Source organism: Austrofundulus limnaeus, unplaced genomic scaffold (assembly GCF_001266775.1).
Source record: "Austrofundulus limnaeus strain Quisiro unplaced genomic scaffold, Austrofundulus_limnaeus-1.0 Scaffold329, whole genome shotgun sequence".
In the NCBI taxonomy this organism is placed as follows: Eukaryota; Metazoa; Chordata; class Actinopteri; order Cyprinodontiformes; family Rivulidae; genus Austrofundulus; species Austrofundulus limnaeus.
In genome coordinates this window covers 193,130-219,782 of record NW_013952731.1, presented here as the reverse complement: position 1 = coordinate 219,782, position 26,653 = coordinate 193,130, and the positions used below count along the sequence as shown (strand labels likewise).

General features: G+C 39.8%; 2 protein-coding genes across 3 annotated transcripts in view; one reads left to right on the top strand and one right to left on the bottom strand.

Annotated features, from left to right (window-relative positions):
• cyfip1 (cytoplasmic FMR1 interacting protein 1) overlaps positions 1-26,653 on the bottom strand; it is a 77,949-nt gene that overhangs the window by 16,382 nt on the left and 34,914 nt on the right. For both annotated transcript variants that reach the window (XM_014022421.1, XM_014022422.1), the window contains exons 5-23: positions 25,912-26,013; positions 25,637-25,818; positions 24,935-25,031; positions 24,353-24,481; positions 24,177-24,281; positions 23,907-23,998; positions 18,398-18,515; positions 17,872-17,994; positions 17,660-17,785; positions 17,409-17,575; positions 14,291-14,438; positions 12,205-12,358; positions 11,964-12,120; positions 10,482-10,578; positions 10,017-10,093; positions 8,261-8,369; positions 8,038-8,157; positions 7,754-7,953; positions 4,172-4,259 (exon numbers count right to left, since the gene is read on the bottom strand). In XM_014022421.1, coding sequence (XP_013877875.1) covers positions 4,172-4,259; positions 7,754-7,953; positions 8,038-8,157; positions 8,261-8,369; positions 10,017-10,093; positions 10,482-10,578; positions 11,964-12,120; positions 12,205-12,358; positions 14,291-14,438; positions 17,409-17,575; positions 17,660-17,785; positions 17,872-17,994; positions 18,398-18,515; positions 23,907-23,998; positions 24,177-24,281; positions 24,353-24,481; positions 24,935-25,031; positions 25,637-25,818; positions 25,912-26,013 — 2,391 coding nt within the window. The remainder of the gene's footprint in view (positions 1-4,171; positions 4,260-7,753; positions 7,954-8,037; positions 8,158-8,260; positions 8,370-10,016; positions 10,094-10,481; positions 10,579-11,963; positions 12,121-12,204; positions 12,359-14,290; positions 14,439-17,408; positions 17,576-17,659; positions 17,786-17,871; positions 17,995-18,397; positions 18,516-23,906; positions 23,999-24,176; positions 24,282-24,352; positions 24,482-24,934; positions 25,032-25,636; positions 25,819-25,911; positions 26,014-26,653) is intronic.
• fndc9 (fibronectin type III domain containing 9) lies at positions 503-4,165 on the top strand. The gene is made up of 2 exons (XM_014022423.1): positions 503-1,710; positions 2,965-4,165. The coding sequence occupies exons 1-2, from the start codon at positions 1,690-1,692 to the stop codon at positions 3,640-3,642; spliced, it is 699 nt and encodes a 232-aa protein (XP_013877877.1). The 5' UTR covers positions 503-1,689; the 3' UTR covers positions 3,643-4,165.

The following is a 26,653-nucleotide window of genomic DNA, read 5'->3' as shown; positions in this document are numbered from 1 at the left end:
ACGTAATGTTATGCATATAACTACTGTTCCCTGAAGGAAAGGAACGAGGTACAACACATGTTGGCCCCGCTGCACAGCTGGGCTCGGTGAACAATATTTCACGGTGACAATATTTATATGTGCAGGCGGAGCCTGACATCTGTCGTCATCACGTCACCTGCCTAAAGGCGTGATTAGAGGTGGCTTCAGCCAGGACACGCAGGGGCGTGGTTCCCATACATGATGTTGTACCTCGTTCCTTTCCTTCAGGGAACAGTAGTTATATGCATAACATTACGTTTTGCTGCAGCCTACTTGTACTGGGAAGTGGGAATTTCCCCACTTACAAGTTGTAAATTTAAACTGTGGGAATTCCCCGACAGGAAGTGGGAGGTCCATTATTCAATAAGGCAGCTACCCACCACAACTCTGAGTAAAACTCTTACTTTTAATACTATTTCTGTATTATTTTTGTTCACATTTAGTCAGTTGTACACGTAGTACTTTTCAGTGTTTATAAGAGGACATGTTAAACACTGTTTCTACATGAAATACCAGGTAGAGCTCAGTTATTGTTTGTTAGCAGTGATCAGTTGTAACAATATGAGGAACGTGACACTTTGTGAGTCGAAGTTAAACACGAAACATTGAAGTTAATTACAACTGGACCTTTGAGGACCATCACGATCCTCATGTGGCCCTCATTGAAAATGAGTTTGACACCCCTGATTTAGACCATGACCTAGCTGAGTCAGCTCCTCCAAGATATATCATATTTTTATAGTAAATTAATATTATAAATCCTAAAGCTGCCACAAATATATTATCCAACTGTTTAATGGCATATTGAAATATGGATAAAATGAGAAATCTGGAACAAAAAATACTGAGTTTTTTTATTAGAATCTTTGGGAAATAAAATTGCAATACTTTATATCACCTTGCTCACAGTATCGTGAGCCCTGTGTCATGATATGCATCATATCAAATTCTTTCTAATACACTGCCCTTTTAATGAGTGACAGGAGCTTGTGAGGAGCTCCATAGTCTCCTCCGAGCTCCACCTGGATGACGGCATTAAAGAAATTCAGGTGTCTCTCTGGATGGTTCTGTTTCGAGGTTTTCTAGGCAGATCCCACTAAGGCAGACCTAGAAATTTGAAAAACAATTTGAACTTCTAACCCCCTTGCCCTGACTTCAGTTTAGCAGGAATAAACAGATGGATTGATGAATTTTAACACCAAATTTCATGACAGCTTGGTTGTTTGTTATGATGGACTTAACAATTGGACAGATGGATCAACCAGCTGAACTACATATCATCTCCTTCTGGGCTTCACTACTAGAAAACAGACTGACCCAGAGATTTAAAAAAAATTGTACATTACTATAATGTCTGCAGATTAACCTGCAAAAAACAGAACAATCACTGAGCAAAATATGATCCAGAGATGGCCCACAGTATGCCCACAAAATGTACTTAATTTTTATTTCCAACATCCAAAGCAGGAGATTTTAACTCCCTCTCCTGCTGCTGTTGCTCTAATCCAGTAACACTCCCTCTAGTGTGGCAGATTTTGAGATAAAGACACACTGATCTCTGCTCCAGTCGCACACAGCAGCTCGCAGCGTTGGTTCTTTCTGACTCGGTGAGGATGGAGTAGATGACGGCGGAAAATCTAATCGGGCACAGACTGGTATGGTCGTCACATGCTGGCTGCGTTTATCCCGGTAAGTCAGCCTTCTATCCATGCTATGCTCTGGAATGATGAGCACTGATGACTAAGTAATTGTAGAGATGACTGTTTAGTTAACAGGCAGAGATGGGGACAAAAAATGGAAAAACAACTCTAAAAAGTGAACTAATTTTTTTTTTAAAAGTGGTGTTTTACATCTGCCAGAGAAAAACGGTATTTCTTAAGCATAGCCCATCTTTGGGAGTAAAACTTGAACCTGTCCAGCAGGTCTGTAAGAGTTTAAAGTTGACAGATCATCACCAAATCTCCCAACAGGTGACTCCCAGCACAGATAAGCCTCTTCACCATCCATCCTGCATTATGTCATTCACTGAACAGCTGCACATGTTCCTCTTCATCCCGCTTCTTCACCCATAATCCTTCGTACAATGCTTATTATTAATCTCTCATATTGCCCCCCCCCCATACCCCACATTTAGGATTTTTTTAAAAGCTAAAAAAGACAAATGCTTCTACAGCACGGATGTTTTGATTATTTATTGAGTAAAATTGGATTAAAGTAGACAAATCACGCAAAACCCAATTTTTAAGCCATTAAAAGCATTTTGTTGTGAACTTGGAGTCTCTAGGAGGCAGAGAAGTTGAATTTAGTCTCTCCTGGTGCTGCAAAGATATCTTTAGATTATGTTTGGGTCAGATTTTTTAGCCCGTTCAGTTTTCTCTATTTTTTATGACATTTTCTAAATTATTACATCAAATTATTTGTGATGGAACTGCCAAATAAGGTTTGGACTTACCAACTACAATTTGGTGGTCTTTATTCTCCAATGGTTCTGGGTCAGACTCTGGTTCTGGGTCACTCTCTGGTTCTGGGTCAGACTCTGGTTCTGGGTCAGACTCTGGTTCTGGGTCAGACTCTGGCTGGATGTACAAGTCTTTCCTTGCCGACATATATTCATTTGGAAATAAAAAGCTTCTGCGCAGCTATATCATCATAAACCCCTCTATCAAACTAGAATGGATCGGTCTGGAAGCTGGAGGGGGGCGGGGCACAAAGCACCATGTTTGGATTTAAAGAGACAGCCTCAAAACGAGTTAATCTGAGACACACCTCAAAAAAGGAGTGAAAGAAGGGCTTGTGGAGTTACAATAAGAGGAGATCAGACCAAAGCAGTTCCACTTTATAAAGACCCCAACTGAAAGATTTAAATGTGAAAAAGAATAATTTAAAAACACAACATGTCTACTTTAGAAACAGGTGTAATGGTCATGTTTTTTTCTTTTACAGTTTGGTTTAAAACTGGGAGCGTTCGACTGTAAACCCCAGAGGAAGTGTTTCACGTGTATCATCATAATGAGCGTAACGATCTACAACATCTCCTCCACCTCAGCCAGGGTGAGCTGGCCAGCCTCCCCCACCTGCCTGGACACCTTCTACAGCGTCATGTACGACCCCAACTGGAACAGTTTGCTCATGGGCTTCACTCGGAAAAGCTTCAAGCACGAGGAACGCATCCCCGTCAGCCAGACCAGCACGCACCTGGCCAACCTCCTCCCGCAGACCGCCTACTTCCTGTGCGTGACGTGCCAGGCGGCCAATCCGGTGCGGGACCAGTGCCAGGTGTTCAGCACTCAGAGCGAGAGCAGCGAGGGCCACGACAGGGCGAGCTGGGAGCTGGCCGTGGGCGTCTGGCTGACCTGCTGCCTCCTGCTCCTCGTCATCGCCGGCGTCCTGCTGTGGGGGTGCCTCCGCAACACGTGCTCCGTCATCCCCAGGCGAGCCGCCGACAGCTGCACGGTGGTGGCCAACTCCACCCGCCAGGACGCGTCCGAGTCGGGACACCTCTTCACGCCCCGGAGCAACAGCGAGGACAGCATCAAACGCGCCACCATCATCCAGCCCTCGCTCATGTCCACGCAGATCTCCGGACACGTAATTACCCAAGACCACGAGGATGTTCGCTAAGCTGGCTGACAGCAAGCCAACTTTAATCGACTGGATTAAGGTCATCACAGTATTGTTTCGCCCTGGCTGAATTGTCATTGAGCCTTTTTTTACCCACTAAATGAAAATCATATTTGTCTTTAAAATTACATTTTAATTTGAACCATTTAAATGTTTTGCACCAACAACTTAAATATATAAGCTGTTTCACCAGTTCGTCTCTTATAAATAAGCAGCTCAGACATTTACCTTTTTGTTTTTGTGATTTATCAAGTTTCTTTTTGCATAAATGCATTGTCCCCATTTATTCTTTTGCACACCATGTTTCCCATATTAAAGTTCTCCCCTTGTATTATATAGATAACTCATACTATGACGTGGTTAACATTTGGCTTCAACATGTGCTTGTGCACAGCTGGTCGGGTCACGGCTGAAGTCAATTAAAAAAAAAGAAACAAAGAAAAAAAAATCCTCTGCTCCTGGAATCCAAGGGAATAAAGTAGAAGTGAGGATTTCTCTGGGAGGGATGATAAAAGAAAAATGTACTCACCTTTGACCCGTACAGATAGTGAGGCTGAGCGTTGGGGGGCTTATCCCTCTGGAACTCCTGAGAGAAAGGCAGGATGGTCCGCACAAACCTACAGGCACAGAAGGAGATTATTTAAACTGTTGCTACATGCAAATGCTGACATTTAATGGACATAAAAAGCAATGGCTGGAAGCTAATATGCTAATAATCTGTTAGCATCAGGACCACCAGCTTCAACAGGAGGACATTTCCCTGCAGTCTGGACTCTTTGGTAGACCAAAGCTTGAAAGCTTTAATAATAACAAAAACAATATATGTTTTGTTGGAACCCATTTGGGAAAAAGCCTTTTTTAAAACAGTTTGCATGTAAACATAATGGAGGTTTCTTGTTGGTATTAAGGCTTTGCTTTTGAACTGTGCATTTGCATTTTTTTTGTTTGAAACCCTTTGAACTTTCAGTCAGCCAGATCAGAATTTCATCTTGGAAAACCACAAAGCTGGTGATGCATTCTCAGCAAGCACGACTAACGCAGGCTAATTTTAAACCATCTTTCATAAGAACATCTACAATGACAGTAGTGGTTTTTAATTGTGAGTAAAGCTTAGAATCATTTTTGTTTCAATGCATTGGGAACTTTGCACATTATATTTTATTCTCCATTAGGCTTGTATTATGTTATTGTTATTCACACTGAAGCCTCAGTTTTAGCATGGGTTACATTTTCAGAGTACCCATGAATCATGACAAAACGCAAATATTGGATGTGGTCCATAAAATGTCAACAATGCTTTTGGGGTGGCATCTGAATGCAATAAGAACCAAACAAAAACACAGGAAAGCTAAACAGTTAGCAGCTTAACTGTTATCGACAGCAAAACTGCTCCGGGCAGAGCGGGGGCACAGGGCATGCCATGTACTGTATTTAGAGATGCAAGTTATCGATTAATGGATTAATCTAAAGTTGATTGATCTTATCGATCGCTTAACGATTAATTGATAAGCGGCCATTTTCATAAAAACCTGACATTCTCTTGAATCAAGGGTCTTTCTATGACATGAAGGGCTAATTTTTTTACACTGAATTAAAAAATAGTACAGTATTATACTTTATTAAACTTACTGTGCCAGCTGTGTGAGTAAACACTGACTGAATAAACAGAAAATTGTGGATTTCTCTCACATTATTAAACTTGGACATATTTATAAAATATCCGGTCCGTCGTGGTAAAGAGAGAGCTGAGTCAGAAAGCGAAGCTCTTGATTTACCGGTCGATCTACGTTCCTACCCTCATCTATGGTCATGAGCTTTGGGTCATGACCGAAAGAACGAGGTCCCKGATACAAGMGGCMGAAATGRGTTTCCTCCGCAGGGTGGCTGGGCTCTCCCTTAGAGATAGGGTGAGAAGCTCGGTCATCCAGGAGGGACTCAGAGTAGAGCCGCTGCTCCTCCACGTCGAGAGGAGCCAGTTGAGGTGGCTCGGGCATCTGGTAAGGATGCCTCCTGGACGCCTCCCTGGTGAGGTATTCCGGGCACGTCCCACCGGGAGGAGGCCCCGAGGAAGACCCAGGACACGCTGGAGGGACTATGTCTCTCGGCTGGCCTGGGAACGCCTTGGAGTTCCCCCGGAGGAGCTGGAAGAAGTGGCTGGGGAGAGGGAGGTCTGGGCCTCCCTTCTGAAGCTGCTGCCCCCGCGACCCGACCCCGGATAGGCGGAAGAAAATGGATGGATATTTATAAAATATAACAAAACAGGAATCTGTTAGGTTGCTAGTTGGGGAAAAAAAAAAGTAAAACACCTAATCCACCCTGAACAGAAAAATGTAAAACTAACATTTAATATTTTAACATTTTAATCTAAAGACTTACTCAAAAACAAACTATAAACATGACCTGAGAGGGGTAAACATACAAATGAGTACTGGAACTGTGTTTGTTTACATTCCATGGTTCTTGCTGCTGCCATGATTTGACATCAGTTACTGTTCATTTGATTTGTTCACTGGCCGGGTTACGTCACACAGACGCGATTAACTTCATGTTTATTATTTGTAGTGACTAACATTTTTGTTTTGTTTTTTTCACACGGAGTTAAACTCAACAAAAAGAAGCTAACGTTAGCTACAGCTAGCTTAGTGCTGGACGGTCTGCTACAGCCTTCGCTACTTTTCCGTCGAGGTTGGTGTAGTCCATTATTATTGTTGTGTCGCAAATAAAACTAAAGGTTCACGCGTTTAATTATGGAGGCGGCCGGCTCTCTGTACAGCTCAACAGGGCTGAGCAGGTAGAGTAGGACAGGCTGAGAGAGCAGCAACGCCATCTACTGGATGAAGGCAAAAATACACAGAAATAAAGTTTAAACGGATGTTTTCAATTAATCGAATGAAAGAAATTTTAATCTAATAAAGCATTGTTCGACAATTAACCGTGAGTCAATTAATTGTTTGCATCCCTAACTGTATTGTTTTTTCTTTTTTATAGAACAGAATTTATGTTAATATTTATGTTTCAAAATTAGTCAATTATATTGTTCTTAATAATTTAGTTTGTGAACTCACAAAAAGTATGTGGAAAAAAAAGAAGCTCCTTACTCAATTGTATTTCCAATTTCAGTGCTATTACAGGGATTACCACAAATTAGGTTCTTAGTTCTTACAGATTTTTTCATGGAACCTTCACTTTATCTCGCTTTTGAAATATGATCACTTTATTAAAAACTGTAATCGTTAACCCTCTGGAGCCGCTCTCACTGGACAGACCACCTTCCCTGTTTCAATTTCTGCCAAAAGTAGAGACCTCAAACTTTGAACCAGTTGTGTTGACAGGTCAAGTAAAAGCAGAGTAATTATAAAGACTTTACAATACTTTTTTTTCTAAGAATGATCATTTATTTTGAAAAGCGTGTTGCAACGCAAGGCAGCGGGAAACACGATAACCTCGGGGAGAAAACAACTAAATCTGTCGTCAGTCTCATCCTCCCCAACTGACCTCCTTTCTGACCGAGGCACAAAGTTATTTTAATGGTCCCAAAAAATCTACAGGAAGAAGAAAATAAAAAGATGCGAAAGTTAAATGAAGTTTGGCAGTAATGGAGAAATGGTGAGAGTGGAAGAAAGTAACAACATGCCACAGACCATATATCCCCACAGGCTCCACCCCTTTTTACTCTGCMCTTTCATAAATTAAACAAGTCCAGTGGAACCAGGAGAGGTGGGGCAGAACTGACTGATGCCTCCTTCATGTCAATCATAAAACATATTGAAGGAACTCCTTTTAGCTCTTTGTGCTTAATAATTATTAAAATATCTACAAAGTTGCTGTGTCGTTTATCATCAATATAAACCTGTTTAGTCCCACGAGCTGCAGCTTTTCGTTTTTTCCAAACGTTGATCAGCAGCCAGTTAATTATTCGTCATGGTTTGATTTTGAATATAATGTGCAGTGTTCCCAATACATCTAAGAATTTTGAGCTTTACACAATTTTAACACACTACTATTTCAAACACAACTGTACCTCACATTGACAATTCTATATTTTATCTAACTGAAGCTAACTGGTTAGCCACTTGGATAAATAGTTGCTATACTGAAAGAGCTAACGAACCTGTTCGTAGAGCCGTTGTAGCAATAGTTGGGCAGGAAGTCGTAGTTGAGTTCCCAGAAGACGTGTAGCGTTATCCTGCCGTACGGGGCCGACACGTTGTGGTTCGCCTCGCGGAACATGGCATCGAAGCTGTCCAGAGTCACAAACTTACTGAGAAGTTTGTGCGTCATGCGGTTGATCTCCAGAAGACCCTCTAGCTCCTTTGACCGAGTTGACACGAGTCAAAATCACTCCCAACAGCACACAAATTAATTGTTTTCAGATGTTAGGCTGACAGGACATACCATTACTGAGGTGAGGTCTTCACTCTCAAATCGGTTGATGGCGAGCTCCAGAGATTTGTGAAGAGCTGCTGAAACTCTCTGAGTGATGAGTCGGTTTAGATCGATGGAGCGGCCCAGGAGCTACACAAAAACACGCTCAGTTAAAAAGAGACACACTGCATGATGCAACATGACGAAGACGGCAACATAGAGATCAAACATCCATGATGGGTACAGGAGTCACCTGGACGTGGCGTTGCTTCAGCAGAGTCTCGTAGCGGTTGGAGGCAGGCCAGGGAATGTTGGCCCCTTGGTTCTTGCATTCAGTCCTCAAACGTTTGTCAAGCAGGAGGCTAAAGGAATGGAGTTAAATAAAAATGTCAAAACCTTTTTAAGCTGTTTATTTGGGAGCTGAGAGATGAGCAATAGTTATTCAAAATCAAACATCTGCACAAATTTATATTACTTACTTATTACCAAGTTTTCTCATAATTACAGTAAATATAATGTAGACCTTTAAAATTCTGCAGAACAGGAGAAAAAAGAAATCCCTCAAGTGTTCAATTACACTTTGTTTCACTGAATTAAAGCAAATTAACTGATTCACAATAGGTACTTTTGGAATAARCACTTCTACATTGACTCTGAGGTTATAAGGACTTTTAGTTTCACTATGGAGTGGTTATAATATGGAGATAAATTAGTCTCAAAAATATTTGAGTGAGCATGCAATAAGACAGGCATGAACGTGCTGATCTGCTCGCCTGTTAATTTGAGTTTTGAGATTTTCTTTCCACTGCTGAGTCGCATGTAATTCTGCATTCAAGACTGATGAAAAGCTGGGATATCTGAGCTTTACAGAGTTAATGGGGAAAAGTAAGTTTCTGACTTGAAACAATGGCTCATAAAAACTACCAGAAATATATAATTTTGAGTAGTTTACTTCAAAAGGACAGTACACACGAACTACATCAAACTGTATTTTTCTAATAGTATTTCCAAAAGAAGAAATGTTAATTCTGTGGACTACAAAGCTGAAATAAAATTTTCCAAATAGGTAGGTTATTCTTTTTGTGGAAAAACTTACAGGAAGATGCATTTTCCTGACAGTTTTAGTTTTATTCAACAACATTCAACTAGAGAGTATAGCTGGAGCATTGTGGGTCTGGGAGATTGAAAGAGATCTGCGAGCATTCAGATGGAGTCCAGCAAAGACTGGTAACAGATGGGTCTATTTTATATTGAAGGGTAGTGTATACAATGTGTGTAGTAATATAATATCAACAACAACAACAACAACTGGAGGAGTGTTCAGTTTACTTAATCAGTTTGTTTAGATATGAATTAGTCGTGTTTCTTTAAATATCAAGAGTTCCTACTGAGCTAAAAAAAAGGGAAAAATACTCTGCAGCTGGAGCTAAGGAAAGACAAAAATATGTTTGTAAGGATTGTCAATGTAAACAGTGAGATGAAGAAAAAAAACCCTGAAAAGTTTACAAAAGCACTAGTATTGTCATCTGTGTAAACTGTACTCGTGAATCAAAGAAAAGATGAAAAGGACACATCAGTGGATTTTCTTTTACATTAGGTTGGGATTGTTATGTTTTTATTTTTCACAGTTACACATAACTCAACTATGAGCTTAAACAACAAAACTGTTATCAGGTGAAATAAACAGAAATTCTGAAAAAGAAATTATTCAAAGAAAAAATAAAACTATTTGACAATCTTGGTTTGTGTGTTATTTAATAAAATATATTTCCTCATGTTTTAGTTCAAAATAAAACAATTTTGTAAAGGTCATCACTATTAACTTAGTGTATTGGTTACCAGTTTGCTTTCTAAGTCTCATTTTGTTTTAGCACCAAAATTACACCTTTTACTTTAAATATCTTCTCATGATTTCATGTTTTTTTTAATGCTGAATCACATTGTTTCTTTAGTGTACACACCTCCAGCAAATGAAACGTTTGGACACATGGGAAAAAGAAATAACCCACCTTCCAGCTAGAATCTTATAGTGAGCAAAAATCTGATCGGCCAGCTTGTAGACAAACTGATCGAAACACAAGTTGACCTGAGGGGGGGGTAAAAAAAAGGCGTGTGAAAATGTGTCAGGCTGATGATGGCAAAACTTTTGAACAACTTTACATTTTTCATTTACTAAGCACAGAGTGAATTTAACGTGGTTTTAGCAAGTTTTTAGTGAGAAAGTCATTACTCTTTTTTTACTAATAAACAATATTAATAAATTTAGATTTAGATAAACTTTATTGTCTGTCCCAAAGGTGACAGAAAATTGAAATACAGCAAACAGTATTAAAGTCATGTAACTGTATCAAAAAGAACTAGGATTTATGATTCCACCACATATACATTTAGAGACATAACATTGTGTCAAAGATTTGCCGTGACATTAAAAAGACTAGGCTCGTCTTTAAATGATCTAGAATACGATCGGTTACCTCGGCCTCAATCTCATCGTAGAGGAACTGCTTCTTGAATTTGGTCAGAGCGTAGTGTGCGCTGTCATTGTATAGATCCAGGGGATACAACACATACCTGTAAAGGTTAAAAAAGGGACAAAATGTTCATTGAGTGTAGTTAATAAACTAAACATTTCCATGAAAAGTTATACAAGATACCAGGTGAGACGGGGTCTCCCAGGAGCGTGTGTCTCAGGGGATTATGAAAGGTGTGTACAAAAACAAACCTTGAGCAACCACGTGTCAACTGTTCGGCTTCGGACCAAGTATCCTGGCCATTAACTAGCTAGTGCTAGTTAACTCGGTGTCYCGCAAAGACTGCTCAAAATTAGTTTCACTGCTTTCATTGAGTCATTGCTGCCTGCTAGTTAGCATGCATACATCATTAGTCCTCAGGGGTGCTCTTCATTCTTGGTTCATGAGGATCAATAAGAGGTGGGCCCATATGTCTAGGGATCCTTCAGGTCCAGAGRGCTGGTGGAGCCTGAAGCTTTTATGTCATGTTGTCAGTTTCATTAAACTGCAAACTTCCATCATGTTTTTATGATTGTTAAAAACTCAAATTGTAATCAAGATCAAAATCAGATTAATCACCCAGCCCTACTTTGTTGGTGATGCAAAGGCCTCTACGTCTGACACTCTTACAGGGACAGGAACGTCTGGATGAACCGGTGATGGTCTGTTTGGACAAACTCTCAAAGCCATATGAAATTTTTTAAAAAGGATGGAAAAAAAATAAAACCTAACATTTGCGTTTTTTTTCCTTTCCTGTATATATATATATATATATATATACACACACAGTATACAGGAAAATAAAACTATTTTTGGCCAGGCAGTGTACATCGACCCATTGTTTGTGTACTGTCACAGGGCTATATGAAATAATAATTGACTAATACAATCCACTTGGACTATAATGACAGAACATGGCTTGCTTAATGCTGAATATTTAGTCCGATACAAAACTGAGAAAAAGGTAGAAATCACTGACAAGAACATTTTGATCTGTGTGATGCCTGAAAGTCTTTGAATCTCCCCAACGTGCTTCAACAAAACAACTATTGTCCAAAAGCACAAGAAGGAAACTGATCTTTTGGGGCAAACATTTGTAGAGTTTGAGCATCATGCCCAATGCCAAAGTATGTGCTTAATGGCTTATGTAAATCTGCCTTGTATGAGTGTAATCCTGCAGCAAACATTTAAAACAGGCATAAAAACATGATCAAAACAGGACGTCAACGAGGACCGCAGGCCAATCCAACAAGAGGTACAAACAACCAGACCTTTGAGTTTTCACCTTTAGTAACATTTCTGATCAAATTAACTTCAAATTCACAGCTTAATGTGAATTATAACTGGGAAATGTTATATTATGTTAAAATGTGTTTGAGATTATGTTAAATTCGATGGAGTATTTTCAGGATGGTCTTAATTAAATGAGAAAAAATAGATATTTACTCCATCATGGACGCTTCCTTGGTCTCCAGAATGTGGTCGGTGAGGATCCAGGGCATGGACATCTCGATGGGGAACTGGATCCTGCGGCCCATCGTGAGCTCCAGAAAGAACTCTCTGAACCAGAGCTGGGAGAGGTCACAACACTGCTGCAGAGTCTCTGCAGGGACGTTGAGTAAAGGTTTTGTTAGGACACTACCAGGACTGCGAGGAGCTGCAGGATCAATCTTGTGTCTCTACGTACCGCTGAAGTTCAGCAGGTGTGTGTAAAAGAAGGACTCCTTGTGAAACTTTTCAATGTCCAGAATGGTGGGACCCTCCAGACCGCTGCGCAGAGTCTTCTTTGAGCCACTTTTGTCAGCAATAAGAGACTCCAGCATGGTCCTCACCATGTAGAGCTGAAGATTTACCAGCATGAAAACAATAATGGAGTCAGGTATAATGACCTTCAACCATCACATAAACAGCATCAAAGACTTTCATTAAAATTACTTTATTATCTACAAATACTAGAAAAACGTAGCTGATAAAACGGTCATCTCAGGGCAGATTATTACATAAGTTCAGTGTCTATCTAGAATTTTTAACCATGAACCTGAAAAACAGATTAGTTCGTGGAAACAACCTTGAAGCTGATAAATCTGCATGATCTCTGCAGCATGATGGATGAACCAACATGCCGACAGTCATCACTCAGACACAGCATCAGCACTGACAGCTGAAGTTAATACAGTGACCATTTGATGAGAAAAATAAACCGGGGGACACAGTTAAAAAAGAAAGCATCATGGTTGATCAGAACTGTATTAATGCTCTGAACACTAAATCAAATCCCTCAGGAGCAATCTGAGACAGGAGCGACTGACTGGAGATCACTGGAGATGAAGAACAACTCTCAACAGTCTGATCTGGACAACCCAGATTGATCATAAAGTCATTTTCTCAGAGGATAATCAACGTTGACATGTTGGGAACCTCAGGTATGATACTCAGGTTATATGAACTTCACAAAGCATAAATGTGAGTTGGCACCTTGGAGGTGTGTAAAAGGATTACGGCTTCATAACGATTAACTCAGGATAACAACATTGGAGTATTCATAGAAAGATGACATGTAAAACTGAAAATTAGTTTTTTTTACAGTTATGATCAAAACAAAAGTATAAAAATCTCAGAATGTGACAGATTAAGACAGTTTCTAGATTTTCTTTAAGAATATTCTTCTCGTTGACAAAAACGGGAACATCAGTCATTATAAAATGCACTTTGATGAAGATGGTGAGGTGATATTGTGCAAATGTGTCGCAAATGGCGAAATGTGCTGCAAACACACGAATGACGTCATCCACAAAACAAACACAAACAAACTAATGCAAAAGCAAAAATGTTGCAATCAAGAAAAATATACTGACAGAAATAAATAAAACAAAAAGAAAAAATCCTGAAATTACCAAAAATAATTTAAAAAAAATAAAACGCAAGCAAGACACGCTGCGGACTTGCTCCAAAAACAGAACACCTCATAAAACATCTTACAATCTTATGTCCAGACAAAAATTATGTTTAATCTAGTTTTGAGACAGATATACTGAGCAAGAGCAGATTGTGTTGGATTATTACTCTTAACATGGAAACTATTTTAATTTAAGTGCAACTGTCTTAATGCACTGGCAGATTATTTCATTTAATTTGAGAAGATTCAGACTATAATCTGGTGTTCTTAAACTTATTTTTAGATGGCTAATTAAAGTGCACCAGACCACTAGGAGGAGCAGACCCTCAGTAAAGACTTTGACAGGATGAAGAAGAAAGATAAAGAATAATACTCTGGTGCACTTCTGTTTTGGGATTTTTTTTCTAGTGTTTTTAGTATTTGCTACATTTGCTGTTTATTTTATATGATTGTGGAATGTGTCTTTTGCAGCATTTATCTGTTGCATTTGTTTATTTGTGTTTTGGAGTTTGCATCATCCATGTGCAGTTTGCAGCTGTCGGCCTCAGTAGGATAGGATGACTCTGGCTGATCTTAGCTAATTCTGAGGGTTTTCTATCCTTGCATTGATGCAAAATCTGATGTTAATTCTGCTACAACGTCTGCAGCCTAAAGGAACAAAAGCAGCTCAACTCATCAGCCAGGACACCATACGTAAACTTTGACCTTTAACTCCAAAAGAGTAGACATCTATGAACTTATCTGTCCACAAAGATCCTCAAAACTGCAGCCAACCTAAAAGGTCCACTAAAAATCTTTCAATAGGCCATTAAACTGAAAACAGTGGCAGGTCATTCTGATGTTTTAAATGATTAAATTTGATGTTGTGAGGGGACACCTGTGTGCTGGAGGGCCCCACAGCTCGACGAGGAACCTTGATGTCAAATCCTCCCTTTGGATCCTTTTCTCCGCGGAGGGCAGGGTCGTTGTGCGGCTCCCGGCCGGTCTCCCAGTCACAGACCGTTTTACGGATGGCCTGAAGGACGCTGCCATGAGGACAAAACAATATGAAAATGAGTTTGTACAAACGTTTTTAGAAGTTACAGAAGTGACATCAGCTACACTTCAAACAACTGATATCCTTTACAATGTTGTCAGTTTTACACAACATGGTTATTTCTGGATGGAAGGATCCACATCCTTCGACATATGATCACTGTATAAGAGAGATTGTGTTATAATCATATGGAAAAGATTAGATTATAGGGTGAAAGGGTCTGTTGAGAGATTTTATGACATTTGACAGCTATTTAAAACTCGCATTGAAAATATGTTTGCAGACAATTTTGTACAACTGTCATAAATTATTGCATATTATCTAATTTCCCTCTGGGATCAATAAAGTATTCTTTAATTGAATTGAACTGAATTGAATTATGCCTGCACAATTCTGAGATGGAGTTTGTCTCATCTGTCGGATGTTTACGTATTTATGTAGTGATTTGATGTGGGAAGGGTAGAGTGGGAGAAGGTTTTGTTTACCTTTTTTAAAATTAGTATTATTTTATTACTATTTTTTTGTTTGTATGTATTTGTGGGTGTTTTGAGTGAAAAAAATTTAAATATTTTTAAAAGCTTGTAAAAATATATATGCATTATAAAATTCCTGCCAGAAGTGACCCAGACTGCAGTAAAAGTGATAAAGTTTATATAAAAAAGCATTGCTTTCTAATTCTTTGATAAATTGGAGATTAGAGCAATCCTTTTTATTATTGGCTAACTTTGGATAAGCAAAACTCTACATCAATATAGCTTAGCTATACCATTTATGCTAACCCCTTACAGCAGGGGTCCCCAAACTTTTTCCTGTAAGGGCCACATTACTTTTCCCTTGTCTGGTGGGGGGCGGAGTCAGTTTGTAATAGAAAAAGTGCGACTATTGCAGGAGTGCCTAAAAGTAAAAATGTATTGTTTTCCAGAAAGCACAATCAAATAACCCTCTCTGGGTTCTTCACAGTATGTWYTCTGCTGAGCTAACAGTCCACGTTGTAGCTTTGAGAGTTTGTTTGCTCACATTTGGCCTTGAAGCTATCATACTTGTCTTTGTGACGGGATTCATGGTGTCGCCGCAGATTGTATTCTTTGAAAACCGCCACCGCCTCTTTACAGATGAACAAAAAAATAATCGTTTGTCCACTGCAGCTTAAATGCCCTGCATTCTGAATCTATTTTTCTCAGCTAATCTTTTTGCCATTATTCCGTTCTCTCTTTGAGAGGTGCAGGTTTAGGATTTTTTCTGGGGGTTGCCAGATAGGGGCACACACCGCAGAAGGGTGGAACAGAATGTCACGTTATATGTGTGTATGTATGAAATAGTTACTAACTAATAATAGTTAATAATGAAAATAGTTCATAACTAAGGAACATTTTATTGCAAAAGTCCAACTTTATAATCAAATATAAATACACATTTATGAAAAATGGTCTCTGGTATTGTTCTGGGGGCCGGAACAAATGGGGAGCGGGCCGTAGTTTGGGGACCACTGCCTTACAGTGTGTCAAACTCGAGGCTCGCAGGCCGGGTGACTTCCGTCCGGCCAGACATAGGTCCCTCCGCAAATAATTTTATTTCATTGATTTTTATTTTTTCTTAATTTAATGTGAAAATAGTTTTTATATTAATGGTAAACTTTAAAAATAAATAAATAAATAAATAAATAAATAAATAAATAAATACATACATACAATACAATACAATACAATACAATACAATACAATATGAAAGATAATACTTGTCCTGCCCCTGAGCTGTTGGCTTTCAGTCTCTGTGGCCCCCTGAGCAATTTAATTCAATAGTCCTGTATTAATGTATCAAAATAAGCTGCTTTAAAGGACACAGGATATACCAGGTAGAGTTCAGTTGGTGCTGGTTAGAGGTGCTCAGTCGTAGTAATGAGACGAGGACATGGGATAAATCTTGTGCCAGCAGGAATTGAATTTGAATTGCTCAGATTGAATCTGAATGTGCATAATTTGAAATTGAATGCACTGGTTTGAAAATAAATTTCACTAAATTGAAACTGAATTTAAAGTTTTGTATCTGAATTAATTTGCTTTGAAACTGTATTTTGATTTAGTAAAAATTTCAGTTTGACTACTTTAACTTTCACTTCCATAACTCAGATTTTTGTGTCACATCCTGGTCCTTGAGAAAGCCAGCCAGAGTAATCAAACACAGATCCACAGATTTATGTTTCACTTTGGTGAAGTTTCCCTTCTGTATGTAACAGAGTTGATGCAATCCACTGTAAAATTGACAAAAACAGACAGTTATTTTATTGCAGTGTTTAATTTTACCTATAGAAAATGTTACATTTACATCACATCAGTCAGCAGCAGCATCTGATCAATATGTGATCCATGTGATGTAAATGTAACATTTTCTACATATAGGTAAAATTAATCACTGCAATAAAATAACTGTTTTCGTCACTTTTTACGGTGGATTGCATCAACTCTGTTACATTACAGAAGGGAAATTTCACCAAAGTGAAACATAAATCTGTGGATCTGTGTTTGATTACTCTGGCTGGCTTTCTCAAGGACCAGGATGTGACACAAAAATCTGAATCGTCGAACTGCAATTGAATTTTGGAACTGAAACTGAAAGTAGTCAAACTGAATTTTTAATAAACCAAAATACAGTTTTAAAACAAATTAATTCAGACACAAAAAACTTTAAATTCAGTTTCAATTTAGTAAAATTCATTTTCAAACCAATGCATTCAATTTCAAATTATGCACATTCAGATTCAATCTGAGCAATTCAAATTCAATTCCTGCTGACACAAGATTTATCCCATACAAGGAACGTGATGCTTTGTGTTTTGTTAAAGTTCAAAATGAAATGAAGTTAATTACAACTGGCCCTTTGAAGACCACCTCTGTGAAAATGAGTTGACCCCCCTAATGTCCTGATATTACAAGAGTTATTGCCACTCCGCTGTGGTCCTGACCTCTGGATGACGTTCTTCTTCTTCTTGATGGCCTGCCTCAGCGGGTCGCGCAGCGTCACCTGGGAAAAGTCCTGCAGAGCTGAGTAGATGGTGTGGCGGATGGCGTGGTTGAACACGCTCTCCATGCGTCCCATCAGCACCTGCAGTCCCTTTATCATCGCAATCACCTGCCAAATGCATCACACRCCATGAAGAACAGGACTAGCAGAGGTTAGAGCGGTACAACGTGTAAACATCTTGCTGTATTTAACCTCTACGAGGGCGAACTTCTCCTCGCTTGTGTAGTTGTAGCGAGTGGCCCTCTCATACTCCTCAGCATTGTCGGGGCACTCCTTGTTAGAGTATTTGTCTGTCGGGTGAACCAGTTTCCATGAGTACTGAGGAAGAGAAGGCAAGTCATCAGTTTGTCTGTGTCTAAATGAATATATTGTGTTTCTCCTGTGAGCAGGCTGTTATTCCTCACCACTTCCATAACGTGAGCACTCCACTGGGAGAGCAGCTGCATGCCCTGCAGGGCCAAATCGAACAGCTTCCTGTACTCTGAGTCAGTCTTCTGGGCCTCCTGGCGCCCTGATCCAGTCACCACCTATTTTTATTTTTAACAAAAATAACAAATCCATGTGTTGAAATCAATGCCCAATACATATAACCCTGATTTACCTCACAGCACAGATCAACAAAGCATTTCTTTGCCCAGTGTTTTAATTCTGATCCACTTATCAGTCAAATTTCCATCTGAGTTGAACTAAATCATGACCCCTGGAAATCCACCAGGGCAAGACATCTGCTGCAAAGCTTTTTACATAACAGCCATGTTTCACACAGAAAAGCCCCGTAGAGCAGGCGGTAAGATAAAATCGCCTGATGATGGACACTCTCTGGATTCATTCAGAAAAAAGGTGAGCGTAGAGGTAGGAGGGTTCGATCCGGTCTGGTCCCAAATCAGCAGTTCAGTTTCAACCCTGGGGGTGGGGGTGTTTCATACCAACCTCACTGTTGCTGTAGCGAGCGAGCTCAGAGATGAAGCGCATGTGATCCTCCCTGATCTGAATCATCTGCTCACAGATGTTGTACTGAGGGCTGCTGGAGATAGATGTGCAAGTCCACCTGGGGGGGGGGGGGGAATAAGATATGTAAACACAGAGCTGTGTACTAACAATTAATGCTAAGTACAAGTCATCAGAACATCAGTTATAAAATCTAACAAAACATGAAACAAAATCTCTTTACAAATTATTGAAGCAGTTTATCCAATATCAACCAACATAAAATTAAATAAACCATAAAAACTGTCAAACATTCAGGGAATTAATTCTACAAATATTGATGTTGAAACAAGTCCCATTTTTACAAAATACTTGACGCTGAGACTCCTTGTATCTTCATGCAGTTTCTTTAAGGATCAAGATGGCAAAGGTTCAGGCCATCTAAATCTGCTCTCTTTGATACGCAAGACTCCTGGTGACTTTTAGATAATTTAGTTTAAATAAACTCTAATGATCATGATCTCTATGGCAGGTTAACCATGTATTGATGTGTTTTCGTAACATTCAGACAATCACGCCGCCTTATAGGCAGCGTTTGATGCATTATACAGTTTTAAAGACTTTAAAAAACAATCTTCAATCATCTATGCCATACAGGTGGTCCATGATGTGTTTATGATCAGACAATCCTGGCTTTTTTCTGTACATTTTTATGATGTGTATCCAAATGTGGAATGATAATTTTACTTTGATACAATATCCATATAAGCACAAGTTCCCTTTCAGTGGATTCACTCAGTAAAACACATGAAGTATGGAACAGCTGGCTGAAGACACCTCTAATCACATCTTTAGGCAGATGATGTGATGATGACAGGTGACAGGCCTGTCTTCACTTCATTTAGCACCCAGTGTACTCCAGCTGAATTGCCAAAATTGGATGGGAATGTCGCAGTTTCATGACAAAAATGGTGTTTTGTTCTCATTGTTGACATTTCAGCACCTTCTTGTTGCAACTCGCTGGCTGAACAGTTTTACCCCTCCTCCACATAATAACTTATTGTGTCATTGGTCAGAAGTTATGCTGAAATCTATGGCATTACATTTGTGCCACCAGCTTGAGCGTGCAGCAACACTAACTTGAGAGCAGAAATCAATATGAACGAACAATAATTTGAACCGTGTGCATTCAAATCACACACACGTTCATGCAGCTCCCTCCCTGCTTGCTCAACTCTCTTCCTGCTTGTTCTCAGCTCCCTCCTTTCAACTTGACCTCTGCTCACGYGGCCCCCTCTTACTTCACGCTCAAGCTGGTGGCACAAATGTAATGCCATAAACGCACTAAGACGCTGCATTTTGCTTCAACCACTCACATAAAAAAAAACACGACTAGGCCTGTCACGATAACAAATTTTGCTGGGCGATTAACTGTCTCAAAAATTATTGTGATAAGCAATAATATTGTCTGGTGACCATTTTAAAACTAATATAATGATAAAAGCATAATAATGTAAGTACATCCTCTCAAAGATCCATAAACTTTAATTTTTAAAGAATTTTTAACAAAGTGGACTCTCAGTCTTAACAAAAAATGTACCTGAATAAAAAAAACATAACAACAAAATGGAAATTAAACACCACACACAACTGGGACAGTATATAAACAATATTAAAGAGCAGCATGTCTTTAGAGATGAAGCAAACTACACASCCTGGTGAGGACCCACTGTTTCTTATGGGAACATAAACACAGTTCACATCCTAAGTAAAGTTTAGGCTAGGTTTAGGGTCAAATATAGCCTGGTTTCAACCAGACCCTGTCCTTTACTTTGCTTCGTACAAGGGTCTGGACTTGCTGCATAGAGAAGAGTTTCTTGCAGGAGGCGTGGCCTCTGCTGAAGCATGTGTGTGTTGTCGCTGTGATGGAGGCTAAGCTAAGAAGCTAACCGGAAATCACGTGTGCTGTAGTAAACAACCCTACTGAGAGGAGAAATATACCRAGCCGAACGAGACGACTGTAAATGAGAGCTGCTGCTTTGTCAGACAAATTTATTTTAATTTGGAAGYYTTATCAACACAGACTGGCTTCACTCTCTTCCTCCACTGCCGTATGCTAAACTAACTAGCAGGCACTGCGCAGAAAATTGACGTTCTGTTCTCTGATTGGCCCGGCTAAAAATCTGCCAGCAAAATCCTTGTCAGTGGGAGAAGTCCCAGATGGAGCAGTGAAGGGAAACTATAATTGAGCGGAGCTGCGTAGAAAGGCAAGGGCCAGGCTAGGTCAAATAGGTAATAGAAAATACCAGTAAATGAATGAAAGTTAATGCAAAGTCCCCATGAGGATAGAAGAACAAACGTGTGTGTGAGGAGGGGACAGTGAGGAAACAAGCAGAGCTCTGCCTGCAGGGRAGGAAATCAGTTCAGAGTTTTCCTCATGAGTTGTTGGGACAGCCACTGTTTTTTGTGTGTTTTGTTAAAAGTTAAGTTTCCTGTTATTTTTGGGATCTGCAGGTAAAGTCTCAAAGATTTTTTGTCGTGGGTCTGTAGCTACCTCGCTTGAAGGAACACAGGCGGGGGAGTTTCTGCCCCCACCCCTTCTCTCTCTCTCTTTCTCCGTGTCTTCTGAACAGACCAGGTGGTCAGGTTCATTCGGTACTACTAATCATCTAAAAATAGTCCGATGCAAACTCCCACATAMTTACACATCGCTGGAATTTACTTTACGTGGGAACTTCCCGCATTATAAAACTTAGATTTGCGGGAATCAATCATAATATGTGCAATCCCCGTAGTGAATTTCAGGCCCTGCAAGTACTGCAGCTGTCACGTTCTGCTTTGTAACCAATTCCATCTCCATTTTTCAGAATCCCATYAACGTCTCTTTAGTTTGTTATTGTTACGAGCTCTCATGCTAAAGGAGTACGAGACCGCGCGAGAGTTGACTCCTCCCACACTAAGAAAACAGGAGGGGAGGGGTCAGCTGAGCCCCCTGTGCAGCGGAGCACAGAGAGGGAGAGAGACGAAGTCAACCAACAAGCAGGAAAATGAAAATTATCCTCCTCATTTTTTTAATAGACCTCAAAATAATTTATCATGCGATTAAATGATTTATTGACTATCGCGACAGGCCTAAACACGACTCTCTTCCAGAAGCCGACTGTTGTAGGCCACCAGGAAGCCGACGTTTATAAAGATGAATCAAAAAAATGGAGCTTTAACCGGGACAGCTGCAGTGAACAAAAAACATCAAGAATGAGTCTCTGATTTCTTTTTTTTTCTCCGCAGTGCAGACTCCAGCGGGAAGCAACCCCATGCAGTGAGGTATGCTGCAGCAGGAAGGGTTTCCCAGGAGCTCAGTGCTGTGTGTCTCAGGAGCTATGAAAGGTGTGTGCGTCATCCAGTTGGCTGCCGAGTGACCATACTGAGCCCTTAAGAACACCTCCTTGAGTCAAGCTAATTAGCTGCTGTTAGTTAGCTTAGCATCCTGCGAAGGTTGCTTAACATGAGCTTAACTGCTTCTGTTGGCATTAGCCACAGCCGCCTGCTGGTTAGCGTGCCAGCCTGCAACGTGCTAGATTTGAGTTTTCCTTTCTTTTGTCTGGTTTTTGTGGTTTTGGATGAACACAAAACACGTCTCAGTTTTACTTATAATAAAACACATTTCACTAAAGTAACTTTTGTGTATGCGTTAGGAAGAGGTGTCTCCAAAAGAGTATTTTGTACACTTGTGAAATGTTGAAAATTGTGAGCCACCCCTTAGTTTCATCCTGAAGAACGTTACAAACTGGCATGAAGCCTTGACATTCACACTGTAACAATCAGAAACACACTGCTGACACAAAGACGTTGACGTTTATGCTGTTTTGATGAGCTCATTTGTGTTTAAAGTATTTTCATTCTTCAGAGATCATGCAGGTTTTATTAAGTTAAATTTAAGACCTTTTAAGATCATTAGGAATGACATTTAAGACCAAACCGACGCATTAACAGAAACATTCAAATGGTCCAGAATTTTTTTTTTATTGCTATCAACTTAGCTGTTAAAGAATATTTAATTTTAATACCATCCATCCATCCATCCGTTTTCTGTACACGCTTCAGCAGCTTTCAGGGTTGCGTGGGTCACTGGTGCCCATATCCAGCAGTCACAGTGCGAGGGGCGGGGTACACCCTGGACAGGTYGCAAGTCCATCACAGGGACACACAAAGAGAAAAACGAGACAAACAACCATTCACTCTCTCACTCACACCTAGGGACAATTTAGAGTTATCAATCAGCYYAACAGTCATGCTTTTGGTCTGTGGGAGGAAGCCGGAGTACCTGGAGAGAACCCACGCATGCACGGAGAGAACATGCAAACTCTACCCAGAAAGGTCCCCGGCCCGGGATTTTGAACCAGCGACCTTCTTGCTGAGAGGCATCAGCTCTACCAACTGAGCCACCGTGCTGCCCTAAATTAAATTAAATTAAATTATTCAAATTAAATTATTAATTTAATAATAATTAATTAAATTATTTAAATATATCTTGGATTTTATAAATCACAACCTTGGCGTGAAAAGTGGCATTACGCAAGTTTCTGGGCTCAAATTGTGCGTACGCCAGTTTTATAAATCCGACCCCAGACATGCGCAGTGTTGTAAACTGTCAGCTCTACTTCTGTGTTACAAACATAAACAAAGCTCCTCTGTGCGCTCAGGATGGACCCGTGTCAGCTTTTAAYAACGGTAAAGACGTCGTTACTCGTCTCCTCGGTTGAGCTGCAGATGAAGCAATACGTGCTTTTTATTTTTTGCGAAGCAACATCTGCTGTTCGCCTCCTTTTTCATCTGTTGAGAGAGCGAGGAGGAAAGGTTCTGCACGGTGCTGCACAGCTGGAGCGCTGCTGTCCCACCTCCTCTAACCGGGTGAATGAAAGTCAGCAGACATGCACACAGGTCAGTTTTCTACAATCAGAATAAGATGATCCGATTAAGTGTTTACATGAACGTCATTCCAATTATCAATCGGCATAACCCACCCTTTTCATTCGGATTGAAAATTCATTCGGATCGAGCTCAATCGGATCAGAATAATCCGAACGGGCTGTTTACATGACGAATTTTTATTCCGAATGGCTGTTTAATCAGATTACTTTTGTCCATGTAAACGTAGCTAGTGTCTTACTGTGCATGCCTGAKCAGGAAATCTTTGATCCACCCAGTGGGTCTAGTAAGCCGACCGTGAACGTGCATTAATCCTAAACCATTTACAGCTGGCTTGAATGAACCACCCTAATTGAGCGTGGCTTGGTGTTAGAGCAACTGATTTCGGCTATTTACAAGTTGAAGGCTAGTTCAAGCTCAGCTTACAGCTCATAACCTGAATTTAGAAATCTGACTTTTGTGCAATAGGCCTCTGTAGTGTGAGCATGTTGTGCAACAGTAATATGTTTCCTCAACAATCCTTTGTAATCGAGATTCTTGAATCATTTCAGATCTCTGTGAGACGTGCAGTGTTTTCTCCCACCTGGATTTGTTCTCTTCAAAGTGAGCGCTGGTCTTTATGTAACGGGACAATTCGATCTGCATGTCACCAAAAAGCGGGACCACTTGGAGTTGCTGTAACCCCACCCAAAAAACACACACAGATCTATTAATTATGTTTAACAAAAGTACCAATWCAAAACTTTGAATTTGTTTTGCTTGCAACAAGAAAACTGAATTTCAAAGTCCATGCACAGATTATAATCTGATGTAGAAGCAAACGTTCGCCCTCAAAATGAGTTTCTCTTCATACCTTGAAAAACTTGTCAATCTTCGTGAGGTTGATTCTCTTCTTGGCATCCAGTTTATAAATGTTGCTGCTGTTTCCATCCATGAGGTACAAACCAAAACCCATCACCTGGAGAGAAACGTTGGAGGCTGCAGTTTCAACGAGCAGAGATTCGGTCACTGGTCCAGAGCGGTCCTTACCTTGAGAAGCATGTGCTTCTCACTGGGAGTCAGGTACAGCTTGTTCTCGTAGTAATCCACACACAGGTTGACGATGTCGGCCAGCAGCTCTTCATAACCATGAATCACTTCCAGCTGCTGCTGCAGCGACTGGAGGATGACCCAGAAGCAGAAAAAATGTATGTATGTWATTACACATTACGAGGTCATCTTTAAATAAACCTCTAATGTACTCCTTATTGCACAATATTTGCAAGGAAACATGATCAAATCAGCCTCAAGGCCCTGTCACACTATAACATTTTAGACAACTTGTGACTTTTTTATGTCTAAATTACTAATAGGTTTTGTATTTGATCAATTTGTTAACATTACAGTATATTTCATCTTCAACATTAAAGTCTTTAAAATTTTCATAAGTTGATTAAAACATTATAGTGTAACAGGGCCTTTAGAATTAACTGCTTTCTTTTTTTGTTTGTTTTTGTTTAATGGCTGCTGCTTTCCAACTCCAGAACTTGAATTAAAAATAAATTAAAGCTGCAGAGTTTTACTGAACACCTAAAAAGTCCAGATTTAAATATTTTTGCAGTTCAGACCCACCTGAGTGATTTTATTGTGGTTTGCCAGGAACATGGACAGGTTCTGGGACTCCTGGATGGAGGACGGTTCTGACATCTTTCTGAGGAACTGAGCCGCCCTGAGCAAAGACAACAACAGCAACAACACTTTTGTCATTTTTGTTTTTAGGCAAAAAGAACTGTTAATTAGATTTTTTTTACGTTTTTATTCCAGATACAAAAGAACAAAGATAATAAAAACATTTATATTTGTAGCTTCAGTGTAACTTAAGTGTCAACTAATCAGGTTAAATGTTGAAATAAGTGTATTAAATACACAATTAAAACCACTGAAATTAGATTTTTTTTCAGCATTTTATAAGCTGCTGTTTTAACCTTTGTAGACACATTTTTTAAGTGTCACTAATGAGAATTCATTCAGAAAACGTGACGCCAGGATGGCAAATTTAAACAAAACAGTATAAAAACAGAATTTAGCTGTATTAGTCTGATAATAAATAAAATAATAAAATAATGATTCATAAACCAAACAGATGATCCAAATAAAAACACCAACAACTCGGAGCATTTTCAGCAAGAAAAGAAAGTTTCCAATGTGGCATGATTTTAATTACAGGACGTTTTGTATTTATGTTCTCCTGTCCCAGCCCTGCAGTGCTGAGTGGGAGGAAAGCTAAAAGATGCTGCCATCTAGAGTCTGAGGTGCGCGGTTCTGGTTCTGTACCGTTTGTATGCAGAGTGGTCGTTCTTGACGCTGCACTTCATGTTCTTCAGCTCATCGAGCACTGCGAACATGTTGATGAACTTCCCCAGGGTCAGCAGGTACGCCTCAGACACAAAGTCTTTCCTGCGCTCGGCGTGGCACAGCCGACGGACCTCCCCGCAGAAGCGATCGATGGCTGTGCGCTGGATTAAAGCAAAGCAGCTCGTGGATTATCTTGTTTTTTTGTTGCAGCGGACGATCAAAGATAATCCTGCTGATCAGATGTGAGAAACTACCTGGAAGTACATGAAATTCATCAGCTTGGTGACTTCTGGCTCGAGGACCTCCACAGTCTTCTCATAGATCTCCACTCTGTTGGGCTGCTCGTTGCACTTTACCTGAGAGGAGAGGAACCAGAGGAGGTTTAGTTGTTTTATTGTTTAAACTCAAGTTAGCAGCAGGTGAAAGACGGATAGACTGAAACGTCACAATTTTTAATGCATCTAAAACAACTTTATGTAGACGTGACGAGGTTTTTAAAACATTACCTTTAAGTTATGAAGGAAAAAAAATCTGATCAGAGAAAGTCAGTKATAGTTTGGGTGTGGGCACTCGGCACATCTAAATTCTGCAGCAGTGAGACACGAGATATTGTACTGTAGATGCAAAAACTGTATAAAAATTGTAGTTTGTTGAAAAGAGTTTGTTTGCAAACTGTTTTATTTGCAAAGTTTAGACAACTCATWGGTTTGTGTGACATCATCACAATACCTAACACTCTATATAAGTTGTGTCCTGATTTTGATACAGGTATYGAGACCAGTACCAATGCTCTTTTAACATGCCCCCATACCCACAATACTGGGGTTGCTACAGCTTAAGTTAAATTTAAAACTTTTTTAATGCCACTTGAAAAGAAATTTTAGACCAACTCCACAATAAATACAAATGTAAAAATGTCTTCTTTAGATTGTTCTTTTTTTTATGTACAGTGCCCTGAGACAACGTATGCCGTGACGTGGCGCTATTTAAATAAAA